General features: G+C 39.6%; 1 protein-coding gene across 4 annotated transcripts in view; it reads left to right on the forward strand.

Moving 5' to 3' along the window:
- RAD18 (RAD18 E3 ubiquitin protein ligase) overlaps positions 1-21,528 on the forward strand; it is a 113,373-nt gene that overhangs the window by 87,282 nt on the left and 4,563 nt on the right. The window contains exons 12-13 of one of the 4 annotated variants that reach the window (XR_015248266.1): positions 11,735-11,868; positions 13,024-13,086. The exons of 1 other annotated variant lie outside the window; for it this stretch is intronic. Coding sequence is in view for 2 of the 3 variants with exons in the window: in XM_086697532.1 (XP_086553658.1) it covers positions 13,024-13,090 (67 nt within the window). In the remaining variant the exon portion in view is untranslated. Of the gene's footprint in view, positions 1-11,734; positions 11,869-13,023; positions 13,108-21,528 lie in introns of all 4 variants that reach the window. 2 more of the 4 variants (XM_086697532.1, XM_025922046.2) reach the window with 2 other exon arrangements.

Here is a 21,528-nt window from a genome sequence, read left to right on the forward strand (position 1 = left end):
AATACTTGTATACGGTTGACATTTTTATTTTGTTTTATTTTTTAAAGCATTTTTTTAATATTCAATTTTTTTAATGTTTATTTTTGAGAGAGAGAGAGAGAGACAGAGGTTGAGTGGGGGAGGGGCAGAGAGAGAGGGAGGCAGAATCAGAAGCAGGATCCAGGCTCTGAGCTGTTCATCTCATGAACCGTGATATGGTGACCTGAGTTGAAGTCAGACGTTTAACCAGCCGAGTCACCCAGGCGCCCCTAAGGTTAACATTTTTAAAGTGTACTTTTCTGTTTTAGTTTTCAGATATTTCATAAACTGTACAGGAATTCTTGTTCCATATGCTTCTGGATATATTCAGCTTGATATATAAAACCAAGATATAATCTTGATTGGTTCAGAACTCAGTTTTTCATTAAAAAAAGAGTGGCTGATGGGGTGCCTGGGTGGCGCAGTCGGTTAAGCGTCCGACTTCAGCCAGGTCACGATCTCGCGGTCCGTGAGTTCGAGCCCCGCGTCGGGCTCTGGGCTGATGGCTCAGAGCCTGGAGCCTGTTTCCGATTCTGTGTCTCCCTCTCTCTCTGCCCCTCCCCCGTTCCTGCTCTGTCTCTCTCTGTCCCAAAAATAAATAAACGTTGAAAAAAAGAGTGGCTGATGGTGTGTTTTTCAGAATGCCTTGAGAATAGCAAGTATAAGACCTTGAAGGAACTACCAGTTTCTTCTAAATGTTAGGTATGCAGTAACTATTTTGGATCCACTCTCCCAGACTGCCAACCATGGGCAACCAGGTAAGAGATTTCTGTAGAAAGAAAGAAACAAACAAAAAAACAAAAAAATTCAAAGTCCTTTTGCACTTGTTCTGGTGAATGCAATTGGATGGAATAGAAGTGTGTAGTTTATGTATCATGCTATTGGAGTTTTGTATTTTTAGTCAGTTGATCAAATTTATAATTTGTTACAGTCAACTTGGAAGTTAAAACCAGAGGTCCCCCCCCGCCCCCCCCTCATTCTCATTTCTTACTACCTTTGTTTTTAAATCAGAGATATAATGAGGTCTCCGTGGAGATCTTTAGAACCTGAGGAAAAGGCATATTAGGATAGAATACAAACATTTTCAAGATAGAAGGTAACTCAAGAAGTCACTGAATGTAGTAAGTTTGTATCACAGGTAAGGAAATGGAGGCTGCCTGGACAGGCGAGGGAATTTACCAAAGTCAATGAATAGAGGTGAAGCCACTAATTCTCAGCCCAGATTTTCCCCGAGTGACAACATGAGTTGCATCCAGAATTTTTGTCTTAGCTGCTATTGCTTCTGTTGTTAGTAGCATTTTAATGAAACTGTTCAAAAAATGGATAAAGAATGACTGACTATATGTTCTGGTTTCCCTGAGATAGGCTGGCATCATTATTAATCACACCCTATTGTACTCTCCAGAGTCTCTGGGTTTAGATGATAGATTGTATGGTTGCCTTGTTAGAAGGACGTGCAATGTTAATTTGCACACGTTCTCTGTTCTCTTTATTACCACACAAACAGTCACATTCTGGAATATGGCTACATATTAAATCGCTGATTTTGCTTCCTCCTTTGATTTTACCACACTGTGCACTACTGAGTGCACATTGTTCCTGTATCTCAGAGAGATTTGAGTGTTAAAGAATAACAGGCTTCAAATACAGAAGCGTATTATTTATTTTTTTTAGGTAATTCTGCAAAAGTCAATTAAATTTTAGAAGCCTTTTAAGATTACATTAATGTGCACTGTAGTATGCTTCTCTTGCCCTCATAAGCACATTTTATTTGAGCCATTTATAATGTGTTACTGGAATTTGGGTAAAGTACAAATAAAAAATTAAAAATATGTATCCGAACATTAAAATTTGGTGTACATACAATTTTGGAAGGATAATCCTTTCTCATGCACTACATCATTTAGTCTAACATTTCACTGTATTGGGAACTGAGTCACAGGAAAGTTCAGTGTCCACTGCCTACAATCCAGCAATATAAGGTAGTTTTCAGATTCTTCTCCTTGAACGTAAGATTTAGGGTTTTATGGCCCGAACCCTGACTTGTTTTGGGTTTCTGTGGTTTGCATGGTTGGTGTTGGCCAGACTTCCCACATTTGCACAGTTGAATGTGAATTCTCAGGGTAGACAGGTGGGTAGATTGTATAGAAGTTGTGCAGAAGACATGCTAGTCTCGTTATGAGCTTCATGTCCAGCCCCTTGGTCCCTGTTATCAAAGAAATACGTGATCAAATGGAAGCTTCCTAAATGGTAGAGGAAATTTCCTCTTTGTCATGTTGCTTGTCTTTTAACTCATTTCTTTTTGTGTGGCTGGATATTGTAACCTGTTACTACCATCTTGTTACCTTTTAGTGTTTGGTTTTTATTTGTGTCAGTCATTATCCTGCTGACATTCATTCAACAAAATGAAGCATCATGATTTTGTCCTCCTGCCCACGTAACTTGATTCAGTATCTAGTTGTAGCAATGAAAATTTCACTAATTAAAAAAAATTTTTCCCTTACATTAGAGTCTCAGAGTTGATATCTTCTTTTGTTTCTTAAGTTTGTAAGTAAAACGAGCATACATGCGTAATTATATTCTGAAATGAATTTTTTTCCAGGCAGCCAAGAGGACTCCAATGTTTGGAACTAACCTGATATCCTTTTATTTCTCTTAATTAAAAAAAACCAACACACAGTACTTTCCTTTACTTTTTATAAGAATTTGAAGAGATCGACCAAAAACGTATGCTTCTCTCTTTAATATAGTGTTTCCTACCCCTTTTTCTTGGCACACAGAAAATGGTAATATTTGTGTGTCATAAAGAGATCATGCTGGAGGCCAGAGTTGCCTGCCTTGAGCTTCAAAATTATTTTGGCTATTTTAGGTGCTTTGCATCTCCATATGAACTTTAATTTTTTTTTAATATAATTTATTGTCAAGTTGGCTAACATACAGTGTATACAGTGTGCTCTTGGTGTTAGGGATACATTCCCATAATTCATCACTTACATACCACACCCAGTGCTCATCCTAACAAGTGCCCTCCTCAATTCCCATCACCCATTTTCCTCTCTCCCCTACCCCCCGATCTGCCCTCAGTTTGTTCTCTGTATTTAAGAGTCTCTTACGGTTTGCTTCCCTCCCTCTCTGTTTGTAACAATTTTTTTCCCCTTCCCTTCCCCCATGGTCTTCTGTTAAGTTTCTCAAGTTCCACATATGAGGGAAAACATACGATACCTGTCTTTCTCTGAGTAACTTATTTCACTTAGCATAACACCCTCCAGTTCTCTCCGTGTTGCTGCAAATGGCAGGATTTCATTCTTTCTCATTGCCAACTAGTATTCCATTGTCTATATAAACCACATCTTCTTTATCCATTCATCAGCTGTTGGACATTTAGGCTCTTTCCAGAATTTAGCTATTGTTGAAAGCGCTGCTATAAACACTGGGATACATGTGCCACTATGAATCGGCACTCCTGTATCCCTTGTGTAAATTATTAGTAGTGCCATTGCTGGAGCACATTGAGGTGCCACCTCACACCAAAGTGGCTAAAATTAACAACTCAGGAAACAACAGATGTGACAATGTGGAGAAACTGGAACCCTCCAAATGAACTTTAAAATCAACTTGTCAATGCTTTAAAAAAAAAAAAGTCTGCTGGAATTTTGGTTGAGATTAAATTGAATCCCTAGATCAGTTTGGGGACCAAATGACTTACCAATATTGATCTGATCTGATATGGTCTTGTGTGTGTGTGTGTGTGTGTGTGTGTGTTTTAAAAGGATAACTCCAGATGCTGTGAAGAATGGATAGGGGGCTAGAGGTGAAGCAAAGAGTGGAAACAGGGAGACAGGCTTTTGTACCATCTGTCCAGGGTTCCTTGTGGTGTGCATCTGCATAACAATAGTGAAGACAGAAATGGCTGGGATTGGGGATATGTTTAGGAGGTAGGAGTGGCAGAACTTGGAGATGGTTTGAATATGGTGAGCAAGGTAAAGCTCAGCATCAAGGATGAATCCTAAATTTTTGGCTTTAGCAATTGGGTGAGTAATTTTAGCAAGTTAATGCTTACTCAGTAAGATGGGAAAGTTTAGGAAAGGCAGTAGAAACTTTGGCCAGGGGCTGGGCATGGGTCGTATTGATGATGAAAGGTTTTGTTTGGGGGCCTTTGAGATAAACCAAGTATAGATATCAAACCAAGAAATGGAGGTGAGGGGAGAAATCAGGGTGAGCTACACTTAGGACCGAACCCTCTCTTATTTTAACATTTAGAGAGAAGAAACATTTAGAAAGAAGAGACTGAGCAAAGGAGATAGAGGAAGAATAAACCAGTGCGGGATTGAAAACTGAGGCCTTGAGAAATCATGGAAGCTAACGGAAGGAGACGGATTGAGAGGCCAAATATGAGATAGAGGGGACTGTGGACGTGGGTAGCATCAAGTTCTTATCAAGTGTGATCTCAAGTGAGTGGGTTTCAGGTAGAAGATTGACTAGTGTGGATTAAGGGGGAAGCTTTAGGGGAGAAAGAGGAGATTTCATCTACTGACAACTCTGTGCAACTCGGGCCTCTGAAGGGTGGTGGAGATTAAAACTGCATGTGGAGGGATGCAGGGGATCAAGGGGGAAACTGATGAGGGGTAGGGAGCTAAGTGAATGAAGTCCTGAGGAGGCAAGAGGTGGTGGGTTCAGGGGTTGGTCTTTACTAGGGGCAGGATTGATGCATCCATGCTAACAGCAAGCAAGACCAAGGATGTAGGTACATACACAGGTAGGAGATCTGATCAAGGCATGGCCAGCAAGGCCGCCTGATGGCTCTTATTTTCTTCATGTAGCTATGGCAGGTTCATCAGCTGAGAGTGGGGGTAGGATGGCAGGCGATTTGAGAAGGTATGAATCTTTTTGAGAGTGGGAAGCAGAACATGCCAGGTAAGTATTGTAGGATCGCCTGGTAGTGTGGATTGCCCATTTCAGATTTGCGGTCAAGAATTTAAAAAAAAATTTTTTTTTAACGTTTATTTATTATTGAGAGATGGAGAGAGACAGAGCATGAGCATGGGAGGGGCAAAGAGAGGGAGACACAGAATCCGAAGCAGGCTCCAGGCTCCGAGCTGTCAGCACAGAGCCCGACATGGGGGCTCGAACTCACAAACCACAAACCACAAACCATGACCGAGATCACGAGCTGATGTAGGACGCTTCACCAACTGAGCCACCCAGGCGCCCCTGCGATCAAGGATTTTAAATGAGATTAGTTAGCAGATAGATAAATAGATGGGTGTTAGTTGCTCAGAGTAGGTAGTTAATTAGGGTTAACCAGAGTTCCTGCATTGATTTGAGAGCATAGTGTGGGGTACAAGAAAGAATGAGACAAATTTAATTTTGAATTGCAACCAGAATTAAAATTAAGATAAGTATGCTTGCTTTGGAATTCTTTCTCATCAGCTGAGAAAATGTCAAATATGTACCTTTAAAGAACTAATGTTTAATTTTAATATATAACTTCATAGAAATGTTTTTGACAATGAAAGAAGACATACTAATACTTTTTCTTACCATTTATAGAGGTTTAATACCTTTTTTTAAACATTCAAGAGTAGATATTCTTTTTGAGCATCTAGAGATTGAAAAGGAAATGACCCACAGACCTAATAGAAAAATGGGCAAAAGTCACGAACAGAGACAGTTTGCTAAAAGAGAAGTGCAAATTAAATCTACTTCTCACTTGGTAGATTGGCAAAAAGTCTTAACATTTATTCACACACTCTGCTGTAGTAAGATTGTGGGGAAACAGACACTTATTTATTACTGGCCAGAGTGCTACATAAAACGATCTCTAAGGACAGGAATCTGATGAGATCAACCAAAAGTACTGTTTTGCCTTTTAACCAGTCTTCAATGAATTTGTCCTCCAGATTACACCTGCACACAAACACAGTGACTTACACACAAGGTTCTCCATTGTTTACATAATAACAAAAGCCTAGACACTACTCAAGAATTTATCATTGGGGCTGGTTGATTAAACTTATGGTATAGCCACACAGTGAAATACTGTATGATTGTTCAAAAGGACAATCTCTGTGTGCTGATACAGAGGGATTTCCAGGATAGATCTGTAAGTGAAAAGACCATTGTTCAAAACAGGATAGATAGCATGCTGTCTCCTTTCTAAAAGGGGTGGCGGTGGTGGTATATACTTATATTTATTTGGTTTTCCATAAAGAAACACCAGAATGATAAACAATAAACTAATAAGTGATTACATTTTGCAGGCAAGGGCCAACAGGTTGGCAGGGGAAGGGAGTGTGAGACTTCTCAGTGTACATCTGTTTATGTCATTTTGATTTTGAACCCTGTAAATACACTAATCTGCTTTAAACAAAAAAGCATCTGTACTCTTTGAGATAACATTTTGGAAATCATTGTTATCTTTAATGTTGTTATTATAAATTGGCTAATGAAATTTGATGCCGTAAGGTAAGACAAATTAATGGGATTTTGTTGTTTAAAGGGCATTGGGATTATTAGAAAAATTCCTAAATAAGTTTGTTTCTGGTCAAATTAAGAGAAAACAGTATCTAAAGAACACATCAGAATAACTAAACAGTAACATTACGTTGTAAGTATGTTACTGTAATTCAGCGATACCTTGTATTTTTAAAAATCTTCATAATTGCTTTTGGAAGGTTGACATTACGTTTGTTTTTTTAACTTTTAAGAATATGACATTTAATTAATGTTGCCGTGAAACCTTCTCTTACTAACATGCATTACTGTTTTGTACTTTATTATGGCCTTTTTTTCTGGGAGCACTTATGAACCTCAGCATACCCTTGAAAGCTAAATGGTTCACCTTATTTCAGGTGGTGAATTTGTTGAAAGTTTCTAGAGAAAAGGTGGGAACATAGAATAGTTCTTCCACATCTTTTTCATTTTCAGAAGAGCTTAAACTAGGTGGTACATGAGTCTACTGTCCTTTGGATGAACATGACATTGTTTTGAGGGGAAGGTATCTTCACCTAAGATACTATGACATCAAGTCCTTGAAATTTATGTGTGTCCAATGAATGTGACGTTGTCTTGGGGGAATGTATCTTCACCTAAGATATGATGACATCAAGTCCTTGAAATTTCTGTATGTCCATGAGATCACCATATGTAGCAGGCACTCTTTGTTTATGGAAATTCATCTCAGTCATGGTTTTCTGACTCTAGAGTGGTTCCTGGCATGTGGTCGATTGTTGAATTAATTTCCCTGGGCTTCATTTGTCCTGTTGATAAAATGGGAGGATAGTTTTTTGCCCTGGTAATCTCCCTGGGTAATGGTAAAAAGCAAATGAGATGATTATATATTGTGGATGCTTCATAAATTGAACATAAACTTAGTTATGGTTTGCTTTCATCTCTTAATAAGGATTTACCATATAGTACTTGATAAAAAAGTTCTTTTCTTCTATCTGAAACTTTCTTCATTTTATATTTTCTAGATTTAATGGAGAACAGTGAAACTCTCAGCTCTACTTTATCTGTGAACCTTTTTGATGGTTATCTGATAAAACCTTATTGATGAATACATAAGAGGAGGTGGTATTTTTAATTCTTGTGGATTAGTAGCATTTTATTCTTCTTCTACTGGTTGAAGCAGCACAGTGTGATAAAAAAGAAGACAAACTTTGCATTCACATCCCTAGTTCTTTTTACTTAATGTCGCTAAGCCTTTGTCCATGTGTCAAATGCAGATAAAACCTAGGGTGCTTATATGAATTAAGGCCAATGCATATAAGCTAATTATCACAATGGTCTGTAGGAGTAGTTGCTCACAAAATGGTCATTTTTGTCATTGTCTTCATTGAGTGATTTCTTTCTTTTTTTTTTTTAAGTTTATTTGTTTATTTTGAGAGAGACAGAGAGAGAGGGAGGGAGAGAGAGAATCCCAATCAGTCTCTGCACTGCCAGCACAGAGCCTGATGTGGGCCTCGAGTCCACAAACTATGAGATCATGACCTGCCTCCAAATCAAGGCTTAACTGAATGAGCCACCCAGGCGCCCCGAGTGATTTCTTTCTTGAACATAGGATGTTTACTGTTCTAACATGTTATTGTCAGCCAGCTACTAACATATTAGGCGTATAAGCTGCTGCTTACCCTGTAGAATAAGAACAGATTACTAAAAATAAGCATATGAAGAAGGATTCATGGTAGCTGGCAGCATTTAGTTAAGTACCATTGTCTGGTGGCATTGTTTGTTCTCTATCAATCCTCCAGTGATCTATCCTTAAGGAGTGTTTTGTTTTTGTTTTTGAGTTTGATACGCTCAACCACGCTCAAGTTAATGCGACAATTAGAAGAGTTGGGCTGGTGGGGGGGGGGGGGTCGTATGGTGTGGAGTAACTACCAGATAATAGAAAAATCCCACTCGTAAGTAATCTTTAATCCACAGGATTTTTATAGCAAATGTTTGCATTTTTTTCTGCCCCACAGTACCCTGTGTACCTGCCATGCTGGATAAATAACAAGTTCTGATGAATTTGTACCTTGGTGTCATAGAAACAGTGCAAATCAAAGATTAAAATAGAGCACATGGTGATCAGGTTTCCTAGGGCAAATGGAAGCGTAGTGCTGAGGCAGTTACTCGTGTAATTCAGACCCAGCTTTGTTTTATGAAAATGGAAGCTTTATTTATTGAACATTTACTATGTGCTAAGCTCTATGCTAAACATTCTATATGTTTTATTGATGAATCTTAGAATATCCCTGTGAACTGCATGTGTTACTGTGTTGACTTCGGTAAAGTCAAGAGAGAATATTGAGACTTGGAAAGATTAAGTATCTTGCCCAGTATTACACATGCAGTGACAGAAACAGCACTGAAACTGGACTCTCTTTGACACTACAATCTGCGATTTCTTCTCCTCTGGGTAGTCTCAATCAGTCATACCTTTGCCAGAGGTATTAGGCATCTTATATTTCAGCTTTGGTGGTAAAATCTTGACTAGTCAGGTGAAATAAGACGCTGCAAAAGAAACATGCAAAAAGTGTTTTCCTTTGCCTGTTAAAATGTTGCGCTACCGCTTTTGGTAAGAGAATAACGAGAGTAAGGTTTTATATAGGAAGACCAGCTAGGTTGAAGACCAACAAACAGCAGTTTAGCTCAAGTTTCTGGAAGTTTGAGCTGAAAATAAAGGTTAAATGGCATGAAAAATTAAGTGTGGGTGTTCTAAATAGATCTACTAGAATCTTCCTGAACAGAGGCTGGGAATTCCATAGAATGCAAGGTTAGCATTTTTGCCTGGGTGTCCTTCTCACGTGTATTTAATTTATAGAATAATTTTTGCTTTAGCCTGGACTGTTGGTAACATCGGAAAGCATAGTTTAAACACCCTTACCTGGGGAGCTCTGACTTCCATGTACCTGACTTCATATTCATCCAGCTTCTTTTTTCTTTTTTTTTCTTTTTTTTTAACTTTTTAAATGTTTATTTTAGAGAGAGAGAGAGAGAGAGAGCGAGCGCGAGAGCGCGTGAGTGGAGGAGGGGCAGAGAGAGGGAGACACAGAATCCGAAGCAGCCTCCAGGCTCTGAGCTGTCACCACAGAGACTGACGTGGGGCTCGAACCCCAAGCTGTGAGATCATGACCTGAGCTGAAGTTGGACGCTTAACCGACTGAGCCACCCAGGCGCCCCATCCAGTTTCTTAAAGTATGATCTACAGAATGTTCCAAACCCACATAGTAGAGGAGCTAAAATTTATTCCGAAAAAGTTCCTTGCCTGAGAATTAAAAGCTATAGCTGTATAGGCTCGTATATGCTCTGACCCCAGGTATACCAGAGTGAATAATTTATTTTCTCCTGTGGAGAATTTTTTAGATGTCTTTAAAGTATATGAAAGGAATTATTGATCTCCAAAGCATATTAAAATTGTTAAGATTTCAAAAATATTAATTACTATCCATAAGAAAGAGATCTGAGAGTGTTAATTTTAGACACACTGACTGTTGTGCCCAGTAGTCTGTTTGTAAAATCCTATTTGTGAAACCCTAATGTGTAATTTCAGGAATGTGGCTTTTAAGTAGAATATGGTGAGTACATTATTTTAAGAAGGAATGACCATTGTTTTAATTGTATTAGTGTCTGCTCTCAGTTTCTCAGAGGTGACTAGAATTAGAATAGCAGACATAGCAAATAATCCTGAAACATCATTGTAGGTAAGCTCCAGACCTGTCGAATTTTGTGTCCCTCAGATTAGTGACTAAGCTGGAGTGGAAGGGAAGGTGGCAAGGAATGAGGATGTCGGGGGTAGGGAGGCTGGGTGGTGTGGCCGGTCAGAGGTTTTGAAGTCACAGAACACAAGGAGATTGCAGACCACTTTTGAGATGTGTTTTTTGCGAACCTCCTCTACCATCTGTTTTCACTGAGATAGTGAAATATTTGCGGTACATTAGTGACAAAAGCTGCTTAGGTTTATGTCACTAATGTACCGCAAATATTTTCTTTTAACAAATCAGTGATTTCTACTGGTGATTTGAAATCCCTAGGTAAATTGATCACTAGACTGCTTGGTTGCTTGACAGGCTCAGCTGTCCTGCTTACTTACCGGAACAGTGGGGATGGTTTGTAACCTTCCTGTTCAAAAATAAAATTGTATGTGTGTATTGGGGGTGTTGGTAAGAATCACACTTTATTTTTTCTGGCCCTGTGAAACCTACCAGGACCCAGAGCTGCATGAGCATTCCCTTAGCTCATGGGTTCTCGGTAGGAGCTCCCTCGGAGGGGCGGGGGGGTGGGGGGGGGTGGGGGAAGGGTGGGGAACAGGACAGGACTTGGTTGTGACAGCAGGAAGGCTGGATGGAAAAAAAAACACCTCTGTGTGTAAAGCATACATACACACACAGATACTAATGTACAATATATAAATGGATACACATTTTCAGTATTAAAATTTCACGGAAGGGTAATTAGGAAAAAAAATGTCTAAAAAAGCTCTGATGGGGGTGGGAGGCAATAATGAAAAGAATTAAGAAACACTGCCTTAGCTCTGTCCAGGTAAAGAAGAGTAGATGATGGTATCATTGTAACAGAGAGAAGAGAAAGAAAAAGTTACGTTAAAACAACTTCCCTGTTGTTTATAAAGTTGGAATACTTGAAAGGGAAGTAAGTAATAACAGAAGTTGGGATGTTGGGGGTGGAAAGGTTAGACCACTTCTGTGGGAGTAGAGGTGGCATTGGATATTAGCCTGCTCTAGCAAGTGTTGATGTGGGTGTGTCTCTTAGGAAATTAATAAAGTTGGTGCAGTCTGCCTTGTGTCTCCTTAAGGGCTTTCTGCTTTTCTCTCTTGCCTGCTAATAAAAACTACATTTAGCTCGCTGTTTAAGGGGAAAGCTTGTTTTAAGGCAGTTTACACTAAGATAAAAATTACCAGTGATAAATGAATGTTATTATTTTCCAGGGCACTTGGATTTACACAGGGGCCACCCTCAAATGTAAAAAAGTAGTAGATGCTTATATACTAACACTTTAGATTAGTGCTTCCCAAGCCTGGACCTTGAAGCAATGATTCACTGGATGTGTAAGAGCACATACGTATCAAGAATTATCTTTAGACATAATAAAGAGTGTCTCACAAATTCAGGTACTACTGTTTTTTCACTGCATATGTCACTATAATGAATAAAATATAGACTAAAAGTATTACTAAATTTATAATACTTTGTTATTATGTGTTTTCTCAAGCCACAAATACTGAAAAGTATTGCTGTTCCCATATGCGGATCCTTATCCTGAACCTGAGAACCTCTGAACTAGCTCTATTGGAAGGTCACTACACCTGTCATGCGAATGGAATCCCCCCCACCACCCCCAACCAGGTCATTATACACAGGAACCATAGTCAGAAAGGCTCCTACATATGGCTCCTTGAGAGTCTTGGGATTTGGGGGGGGGGGAACCCCTGGAGTAAAATATTTGGCATAGAACAGTATTGATTGATGCTTGTTGCCTTTTTTGTTCATGTACCACAGGCAAACATTGCTTCCAAGTGATTTGTCAGTTGTTGAGAATGATTCACTGCCACTTTAAGTCTCCTTAATTTTTAAACTTTTGTTATCAGAGTCTCCTTAGATAATGATTGGCCCTGACAAACCTGTTGTTTCTCACCCCAGAGCAAGTTCTTCTTTGGTTTTAGCCTTCTCCACCCTGGGGTAGTGACTGCTGTTTCTCAGTTGTCCCATGTCATGCCCTTCACATTCTTTGTCTTAGATGTCTAAAGAAATGCTTTTTCGCTATTGATGTACATCTTTTTTTTTTTTTTTTTGGTAGGAATTTGAGTAAGAACAAGATGCTAAAAGCCTTAAAACAGTTTTTTCCTTTAAAGAAATAATACATGCCCTCTCTAACCTTATTTACCCTGTACCCTACACAGATAAACCAAAGATCACACAACACTTCAAACTAGGTTGCATTGTAACGAATTCCACTATTAGCACAGTTCAAATTAATTAAATTTTACTTTACTTTGGTTACAAAGGACTAAAAGCCACTTAGGAACTTAATGTCTCTTTGTGAATCTCATTACTAGAGTGAGGTTTTTAAAACACAGTTTGATCTTTGGTTGCCATAGGAGATTAAAAAGGCTCTTATTGTATTCCATTTGAATGCAGGTTTTATGTTGAGGGATTTTTTGAGGTTTGATGATTTTTTTCTTTATTTTTGCTAATTTATTGAGTTTTCTATACCTGTATTGAAATTGATGTATAATAAACTGCAAGTATTTAAAGCACACATTTTGATGAGTTTTGATACATGTACACAACTATGAAATCATCTTCACAATGAAGATCCCAGAGTTTCCTTGTGACACTGTAATCCCTCCTTGCCCACCCCCTTGCCCCCAGGAGGTAATCATTGGTCTGCTGGTTTGTTTTCTGTCACTATAGAGAAGTTTGCATTTTCTAGAATTTCATATAAATAAAACTGTATGGTCTTCTTATCATCTGGCAGTGTTGATGTGCCTTTCCTTTTAGTTCTAGTTCAGACATCATAAGAGATCTTCTAGAAGAAGAGGAAGCCTGGGAAGCATTACATAAGTGAGTGTTCATCATCAAGAAGTAAGCATGTGCTTTGAGAAATTGTAATTCCACGCAGTTCATTTTCAAATAAAAGAGTATTTGTGCTTTCTGACCTAAGGAAGTAGTAATTCACACACGTTAAGGTAAAGATTTCTAGCTTGCTACTTGTTTCTATACATTTCTGCTTGGAAATGGAATCCCAGTGTAATAATTCTGGTCACTTGTCAGAAGTTGTTTTTCTAAAGACAAATTGTTCCAATGAGAAATTCACAGTTTAGCCTTAAGCACTGGCTCAGAGTGCTAAGAAAACTTTCAGTCCTTTCCTAGATGTTCCTGGTCATAAGACGTGTTTAGTGTAGAATAAATGCAGTTTGATTCCTTCTCCTTGTTAGCACTTAGGAATCTGTCTGGGAAATGGGAGTGGTGGAGGGGACTTGTTCCAGGTCCTGCTGATAAGTAAGGAGGAAAGGAACAGGGACAAGCATTAGATTTTCATTCATCTTCACCTGCAGGAGTGATGATCTGCAGTACAGCGGGGTGGCTTTGTTCCATTATAACTTCATGATTACCCTTCAATGGGCCCTCAAAACTGCCTGGCAGTTTTACTGTTTCTGTGATCATTTCTTTGTCCTGTTCCTCACAGGGATTATTTGAAACCTTGGCTCTTTGCAGTGGCTCCACCCCCAGTGGGAGATCTTTTCTCCTCCTTTGTAGAGAGAATAGAACCCACTGTATAGTAGTCCTCATCTTTCCAACACCAAACATATAAATCTGCTTATGTTTGCACACATTTTATTCCTCCTTTTATTAGGGCACCTGGGTAGTTCCCTCAGTTACGCATCCAACTCTTGATTTCAGCTCAGGTCATGATCTCATGGTTCCCGGGATCCATCCCCACGTTGGGCTCTGTGCTCATGATGCCAAGCCTGCTTGGGATTCTCATGCTCCCTTTCTTTTTGCCCCTCTTTACTTTCTTCTTCTTCTTTTTCTTAAATGCATAAGGCAGAGTTGTTAACCAAGTGTTGGATGCCTGCCCCAGCATGCATAGAGTCCCTTGGGTTTTACCAAGGGGTTCTGTGTTATGTCGATTCCAGATGTTTAGGGAAACTCCCATTAGCTGACCACTAAACTCACCTAGCAGACATGTAAATGGCCACCCACACACAACCAAGAATGCATATTTACAGGGTTAGTTCAGAAAGTCACTAAACAACAGTAGCAAATAGCAATGTCAACAAACCTTGGGGAAGGAGAATCTGATTTCCAGAGTTGCCACAGTGGATCGTTTAAAATGTCCAGTTGTCAACAACAAAAAAATTGAAACATACAAAGAAACAAATGATGGCCTATACACAGGAGGAAGAAGCAACCAATAAAAATGTCCCTGAGGAAACTCAGACATTGGACTGTTCGATATTTAGATCAGCTGGTTTGAATATGTTCAAAGACCTAAAGGGAAGTATGACAAAGTGTCTCACCAAATAGAGAATACTCATAAAGAAATAGAAATTGTTTAGGGGCGCCTGGGTGGCGCAGTCAGTTAAGCGGCCGACTTCAGCCAGGTCACGATCTCGCGGTCCGTGAGTTCGAGCCCCGCGTCAGGCTCTGGGCTGATGGCTCAGAGCCTGGAGCCTGTTTCCGATTCTGTGTCTCCCTCTCTCTCTGCCCCTCCCCCGTTCAAGCTCTGTCTCTCTCTGTCCCCAAAAAAATAAATAAACGTTAAAAAAAAAATTAAAAAAAAAAAAAAGAAATTGTTTAGAAAAAAATAGTAATTCTGGAATTGAAAAGCATAGCAGCTAAAATAAATTCACTAATGAGATAACAGCAGATTTGAGCAGGTAGAAGAAAGAATCAGCAAACTTGAAGATAGATCAGTTGAGAGTACTTAGTCCAAGGAACAGAAAGGAAAACAGACGAGAATAATGTATGGTCTCAGAGACCAGTGAGACACTGTCAAGTATATCACATGCATAATGGGAGTCTTTATAATGAGAGGAGAAAGAGGCAGAAAGAATATGTATAGAAATAATGACTGAAAACTTATTAAATCCAATGTAAAGAAAAAAATTACACATCCAAGAAGCTCACAAGACTTCCCAAAGACAGAAAATTGTGAAAGAATCAAGAGAGAAGCAGCTCGTTCCAAGGAATTTGGTAATTTTTCATCAGAAACCATGTAGGCCAGAGGCAGTGGAAAGACATATTCAAAGTGCTAAGAGAAGAAGACCGCCAACCAAGAATTCTATATCTAGCAAAACTGTACTTCAAAAACGAAGGAAAAATCAAGACCTTAGAGAACCAAAAACTGAGGGAATTGGTTACTAGGAAATATGTCCTATAGTAAATATTACAGAGTCTTTCAGGCTGAAAGGAAAGGACACTAGACAATAACTTGAATCCATATGAAAAAATTTAGAGCACCAGTAAAGGTAAATATAAAAGTATAGGTTAATATAAAAGATGTAGTTTGTTGTTACTGTGTTATTTAAAAGAGAACTGTGCAAAGCAATAATTCTAAGTCTGTGTTGATAAACACAGTGTAATTTGTATGACAGTAGCAAAAAGGTGGGAGCAAGCAACAGAGCTATATATAGAAACAAAGTTGTGGAATACCTTTGAAGTTAGGGTGTTATTAATCTGAGCTAGGTTGTTATCAATTAATAGGTTAATTATAATCCCCAGGGCAACCACTAAGGAAGTAAATTTTAAAATACAGTAAAAGAAATGACAAAGGAATTAAATGATAAACTAGAAAATGACACAGAAGAAAGCAGTGATGAAGGAATAGAGGAACACAAGACATAAGACATAGAAACCAACAAAATGGCACACATAAATCCTATACATTGAGTATAAATGGATTAACTGTTTCAGTTAAAAGAGAATGGCAGAATGGATTTAAAAACAAACCATGATCCAAGTATACACTGTCTACCAAAGATACACTTTACATTCAAAGACACAAATAAGTTAAAAAGCATAGAAAAAGATATGCCAACAGTCTGGTGTAGCCATAATAATATCAGACAAAATAGACTTTCAGACAAAGATTGTTACTGGAGACAGAGAGAGACATTTTATTATAAAAAAGTCAATACACCACGAAGACATTATTATAAGTATATACACACCTAATGACAGAGCCCCAAATATATGAAGCAAAAAAGATAAAAACAAAAAAGCCCTTAGAGTTAGATGAGAAAAATGGCGGGAAAGGTAAACCACCTAAGAGCAATAGGAGCCAAAGCTCATCAAATAATTATCGTGGGTGGCCCTTGCTTCGCTCTGTCCTTTTTGGTTGGGGAGCCAAACAGGCTAAAGGCAAAGTGAGCCTGTGGGTGTTTCTTTTTTCTATCAGGTTTATTGAGGTTTGATAATAAAAATCGCCGGTTTTAGGTGTTCAGTTCTATGAGTTTTGATAAACATTTATAGCAATGTAGCCACTATTTACAGTTGATATATAGTGTATTTCCATCACACCAAAACATTGTCTGGTACCCTTTTGTATTCAGTCTCCTTCCTGGTTCCTGCAACCACTGATTTGCCTTCTGTCCCAGCAGTTTTTTCTTTTTCCAGTATGTTCTGTAAATGGAACCGAATAATAACGTAGTTGTTTGTGTCTAGCTTCTTTCAGTTAGCATAACCCTTTTCAGAATTATCCATATTTTTCATCTATCAGTAGTTCCTTTTCATTGCTGACTGGTATTCCTTTGTAAGATTGTACCACATTCAAAAGCTGATGGGCACTTGGGTGGTTTCCAGATTTGGGGGATCATGAATAAAACTGCTGTAAGCTTTTGAGTGCGGTTTTTTATGTGGATGTAAGTTTTCATTTCTCTTGGGTAAATACCTTAGCGTGACTGGCATTAGTGCATCATATACCAAGTCTATGTTCAACTGATAAGAAACTGCCCAGCTGTTTTCCACCAGGAGTGAGAGTTCTGGTTGCTCTGTATCTTGGCCAGTACTTGATGATGATGTTTTTTTAAAAAGCCATTTTAATAGATCTATAGCAGTATTTCATTGTCATTTGAATTTGCATTTCTGTAAAGGTTAATGAACTTCCTTCCACATGCATGTTTGCCATCCCTGTCTTTTGATGAGATGCTTCCTCACATTTTCTGCCCATTTTGTAAATTGGGTGGTTTTTTACTTTTGAAATTTCTGACTTTTTTGTCAGAAATGTATTTTGCAAATATTTTCTTCCACTTTGTGACTTGCCTTTTCATTTTCCTGATAGTGTTTTTCAAAGAGCAGTTTTAAATTTTGATGAAATCTAATTTAATCATTTTTTTTCTTTTATATTTTGTGCTTGTTATGTCCTACCTAGGAAATCTTTACCTAACCCAATGGTTTTCAATTATGTTCTGGAAATTTTAGGGTTTATATTTAGGTCTATAATCTATTTCAAGTTAATTAAAAAAAAATTTTTTTAATGTTTTATTTATTTTTGAGAGAGATAGACAGAGTGCGAGTGGGGGAAGGTCAGAGAGAGAGGGAGACACAGAATCTGAAGCAGGCTCCAGGCCTGACATAGGGCTCGAACTCGCAAACCGGGAGATCATGACCTGAGCCAAAGTCGACGCTTAACTGACTGAGCCACCCAGGAGCCCCTATTTCAAGTTAATTTTTATAAATGATGCACAATAAGCATTGAGGTTCAATTTTTCTTCTTTACATGTGGGTTTCCATTTTCTCTAGCTTTATTTATTGAAGAAACTATCCTTTCTCGATTTAATAACTGTGGTGCCTTTATCAAAAGTCAATTGAATATATATGTGTGGGTCTATTTCAGGAATCACTGTTCTGTTCTGTTGATCTATATGTTTGTCTTTTCACCAACAACACCTTGTCTTCATTGCTGCAGTTTTATAATGAAGGACATTTTGGTTGCTTCCAGGTTTTGGCAATTATGAATAAAGTGCTGTTTATTATTATATTTTAATAAAAAGAAAGTGCAGGGTTTTGTGTGGACATAAGTTTTCAGTGCAGTTGGGAAAATACCAAGGAGTGTAATCGCTGGATTTGTATGTAAGACTATATTTAGTTTTGTGAGAAAATGCCAAGCTTTCTTCTAGAATGGCTGTGCCGTTTTGCATTCCTACCAGCAGTGAATGAGAATTTTTCTTGTTCCTTATCCTTATCAGCATTTATCATGGTCAGTATAAATTTTTCTTCCTTAGAATTGTTTTGGCTATTCTAGCTTTATTGATGGGAAGTGGAGCTGAGGCTCCCCTGTCCCTAAGGGAGATGAAAGTCTGTCTGTACCAGTCTGGATGTACTGCTGAACTTTGGGAAGGGATTTGATGGCTCTGCTGGATATAAGTACCAGATTCACCATCCTGCCCTGTCCTGTGCAGAAAGGACGTGCCTGAGTTCATTTTGTGGGGTTTGGATAAGGTTCACCATGGGGAAGCTAATGTGACCTTGTAGGTGGGGTCCTTTGGGCTAATTCATTGTACTATTGTTGTTTTTAAATTTGAATGTATGTGGGAATTGATGTGTTGTGTACTTATAGTTCCCCATCCGGTAAGTGCCAGAGCAAATTCTCTGATAAGGAAGAGGCACACACAGACAAGTGCTAATACCCTTGCATTCCCACAACCCTAATGACCCCTCAGAGCTACAAGTCTTTATGACTAATGATTTTCCTGATTGGAGCCTCTGACAAAGGGAGGCGGCCTTCAGCTAGAGGCACCCTTTGGGATATTGGAGTTGTGTCCAGCCTCACATAGCTACCAGCTATACACCTTCTGAAAAACAGCTCTTTGCTTGCTACTAGGTTCTTGTCATCAAAACTGAATGGCCTGGGCGCCTGAGTGGCTCAGTCGGTTAAGTGCCTGACTCTTAATTTCGGCTGAGGTCATGATCTCACCCCACATCAGGCTCTGCACTGACAGTGTGGAGCCTGCTTGGGATTATTTCTCTCCCTCTCTCTTGTGATCTCTCTTTCTCTCAAAACAAATAAATGAACTTAAAAAAAACAACAACAACAACAACAACAACTGAATGGCCTGGTCCATGGAGGCTCTTATGGACTGAATTGTGTTCCCCTAAAATTCATATGTTGAAGCCCTAACCTCCAATGTGACTGTGTTTGGAGATGGAGCCTTTAAAGACTCCAGGTAACTAAGGTTGAACACATCATAAACATGATCATGAAGGCCACAGATTGGCAGATCCCCCGTGTTGAGACTAACAAGCCTGACAGGTGCTAACTGAACCATCTAGGTTACTCATGAACATATCAATAATAAGAGCCCATTCTCCAAAGAGAATGCCTGGAATCAATAATGGGCTGATGGTCAAGGGATTCACTCGACCTTTTATCCTCCCTATAATCCACAGGCGTCTAATGTTGAAATGGCCTCCTTTAAAAATACCAACTCCCTCACCTTCTCCTGGTCCACACAACTTAGTAAGGAAGTTTGGTCACTGAATGCTGCTGTCCCCAGAAAGGAATTATCTTTGGGTCGCTTTCTGGGTAATGATTAGGGCAAAAAGCATGTTGGGGTTATATTGACCTATTTCAGAAACCCAGGGTTCCTCAGCTATTCCTAGGCATGATGCTTTTTTCTTTCTCCTAATGGCAACCATATACTGGCCAGATTGGTACACCCTCTGGGTGGCAGCTTGGCCAAGAGGGGTCCTAGAGAATTCAGACTTAATTCTGGTTAAGCTTGTTGGATTCACTTGCTGGAATGCCGTGGTTCTAGGTCAGGGCATCTGGCCTACTGTCTGCCACATACATATCCTGGTTGTGGTTCTTTCTGTGTTATAAGAATTGAGTTGCGACAGACTATATGGCCCTCAGAGCCCCAAATATCTGGTCATTTACACAGAAAGTTTGCCAACCCCTGTCCTAAATCAAAAATAGTAAGCACTTGTCTTGGTATACGACCCACCGAGTCTTCTTGCTCTGGCCCACATGGGTCAAAGTGGGGAACATAATGAGTCTCTGAAAAGTTTAATGAAAATGTTCTTATTCCTCTTAAGCTTGACTCTTCCTGGTCAAAGGACTGTGTGTGGTAGGGGATTAGTGGAGAAAAGGTAAAGTTACAGCTAAGAAAAAGGAACATGCTAATTTTGTGGAGGTGGAGAAAGCAGCAGCGTTGACACCTGGGGAGGAACCTCTTAGACTCTGGGAGGTACCATGAGGGAGGGACAATAATGACCTTTGTCTTTCAGAGCCACCCATTAAACATCTCTCCATGTATGTTCTCCAGCTTTTCCCTAGAGCCTTTATCATATTAATCAGTTGGTTAAAGTTTCCAACATGTGAGTCTTTCTGTTGGTTACTTTATCTCTTGACGATGGACTTATTGTTTTTTTTTCTTTGTGCATTTGTACATTTTGCATGGATGCTAGACATACTGTGAAGGGCCGTAGATACTGAGTTAAAATAGTGTTTCCACATGGAAACAGGCTTGCTTCTTCTGTCAGGCCATTAGTGTGGGGAGTTGACCCAGGTTGGAATTCCCTTGTTCCTAACATGACCTTCAGTGGATATCAGAGGCATCAAGATCTTCAACAAGTGGGCTACTTTTACCTTGCGCTTAGTGTGGGGGCTGGGTTGTAGAAAGGTTTTGTTCACTGCTTTTGTTTCCATTGACCTTTCAGCCTTGTCTGCATGCCTGCCTCCCAGAAGGGCCTCTCTCCATGCCCATACCTCTCCCTCAGCAGTTTACTGTTACTCCCTAATACTTGGTGCTTGGCTCCTGGTGGGGGCCCGCTGGAGCTCTCTCTTTCTTGTTCCAGCTGTGGTCTCTGGCAGGCCTCTGGCAGGCCCCATGTGCCTGGATCTTGTGGGCGGAGCTTTCTCTGCCCACCCCCTCTCCCTCCCATGGTTGTCAGACTGCCTTGACCCAGGCTCTGCTTGGTGTTGAGAACATCAGCCTAAGATGATTTTCTGCCCTTCCTCCAGAGGTACAGGCTTTTATTTCTACCATTTCCTCGGCAGGAAAGTATCTTTGCCAGTGTTCTTGCAATTGATTTCCTGTCCTTCAGTGCAGGTTGATTTCCTGTCCTTCAATGCTGATTGATTTTACCTCCGCTCCTCCTCCAGAGACCTTAGATCTTTGCCTGATTGCCATGGGCCATTCAGTTTCCCTCAGCAACTGAAAGCTTTCACTTCATAGAAGAGAACAATCCCAGGAAGAGGTAGGGCTTTCTGCCTGACCCCTGTCTCCACATTCACCAGCTTTATCCATTGCCACCAAAGTGGGCTGTCCTCAGTCTCCTGCCCTGCTCCCAGTTTTTCTCATGAGCATTTGAGGGAGGCTCCTGGAAAAGAGCTTGCAAGTGCATGTGGCCTCTCCTTGTGTTAGGGCCTTTCAGTCCTAGCCCATAGTTCAGAATTCACTAAAATGTCAGCTGATAACCTCTTACCTGGTTGTACAACAGCCACCTTCCTCCGGTGCTGTGTCAAAAGTGAGAACTTGTGTGGCCCATCTCTCTTTG

The sequence above is a fragment of the Puma concolor genome, chromosome A2 (assembly GCF_028749965.1).
Source record: "Puma concolor isolate L17-30 chromosome A2, mPumCon1.1.hap2, whole genome shotgun sequence".
Taxonomy (NCBI): Eukaryota; Metazoa; Chordata; class Mammalia; order Carnivora; family Felidae; genus Puma; species Puma concolor.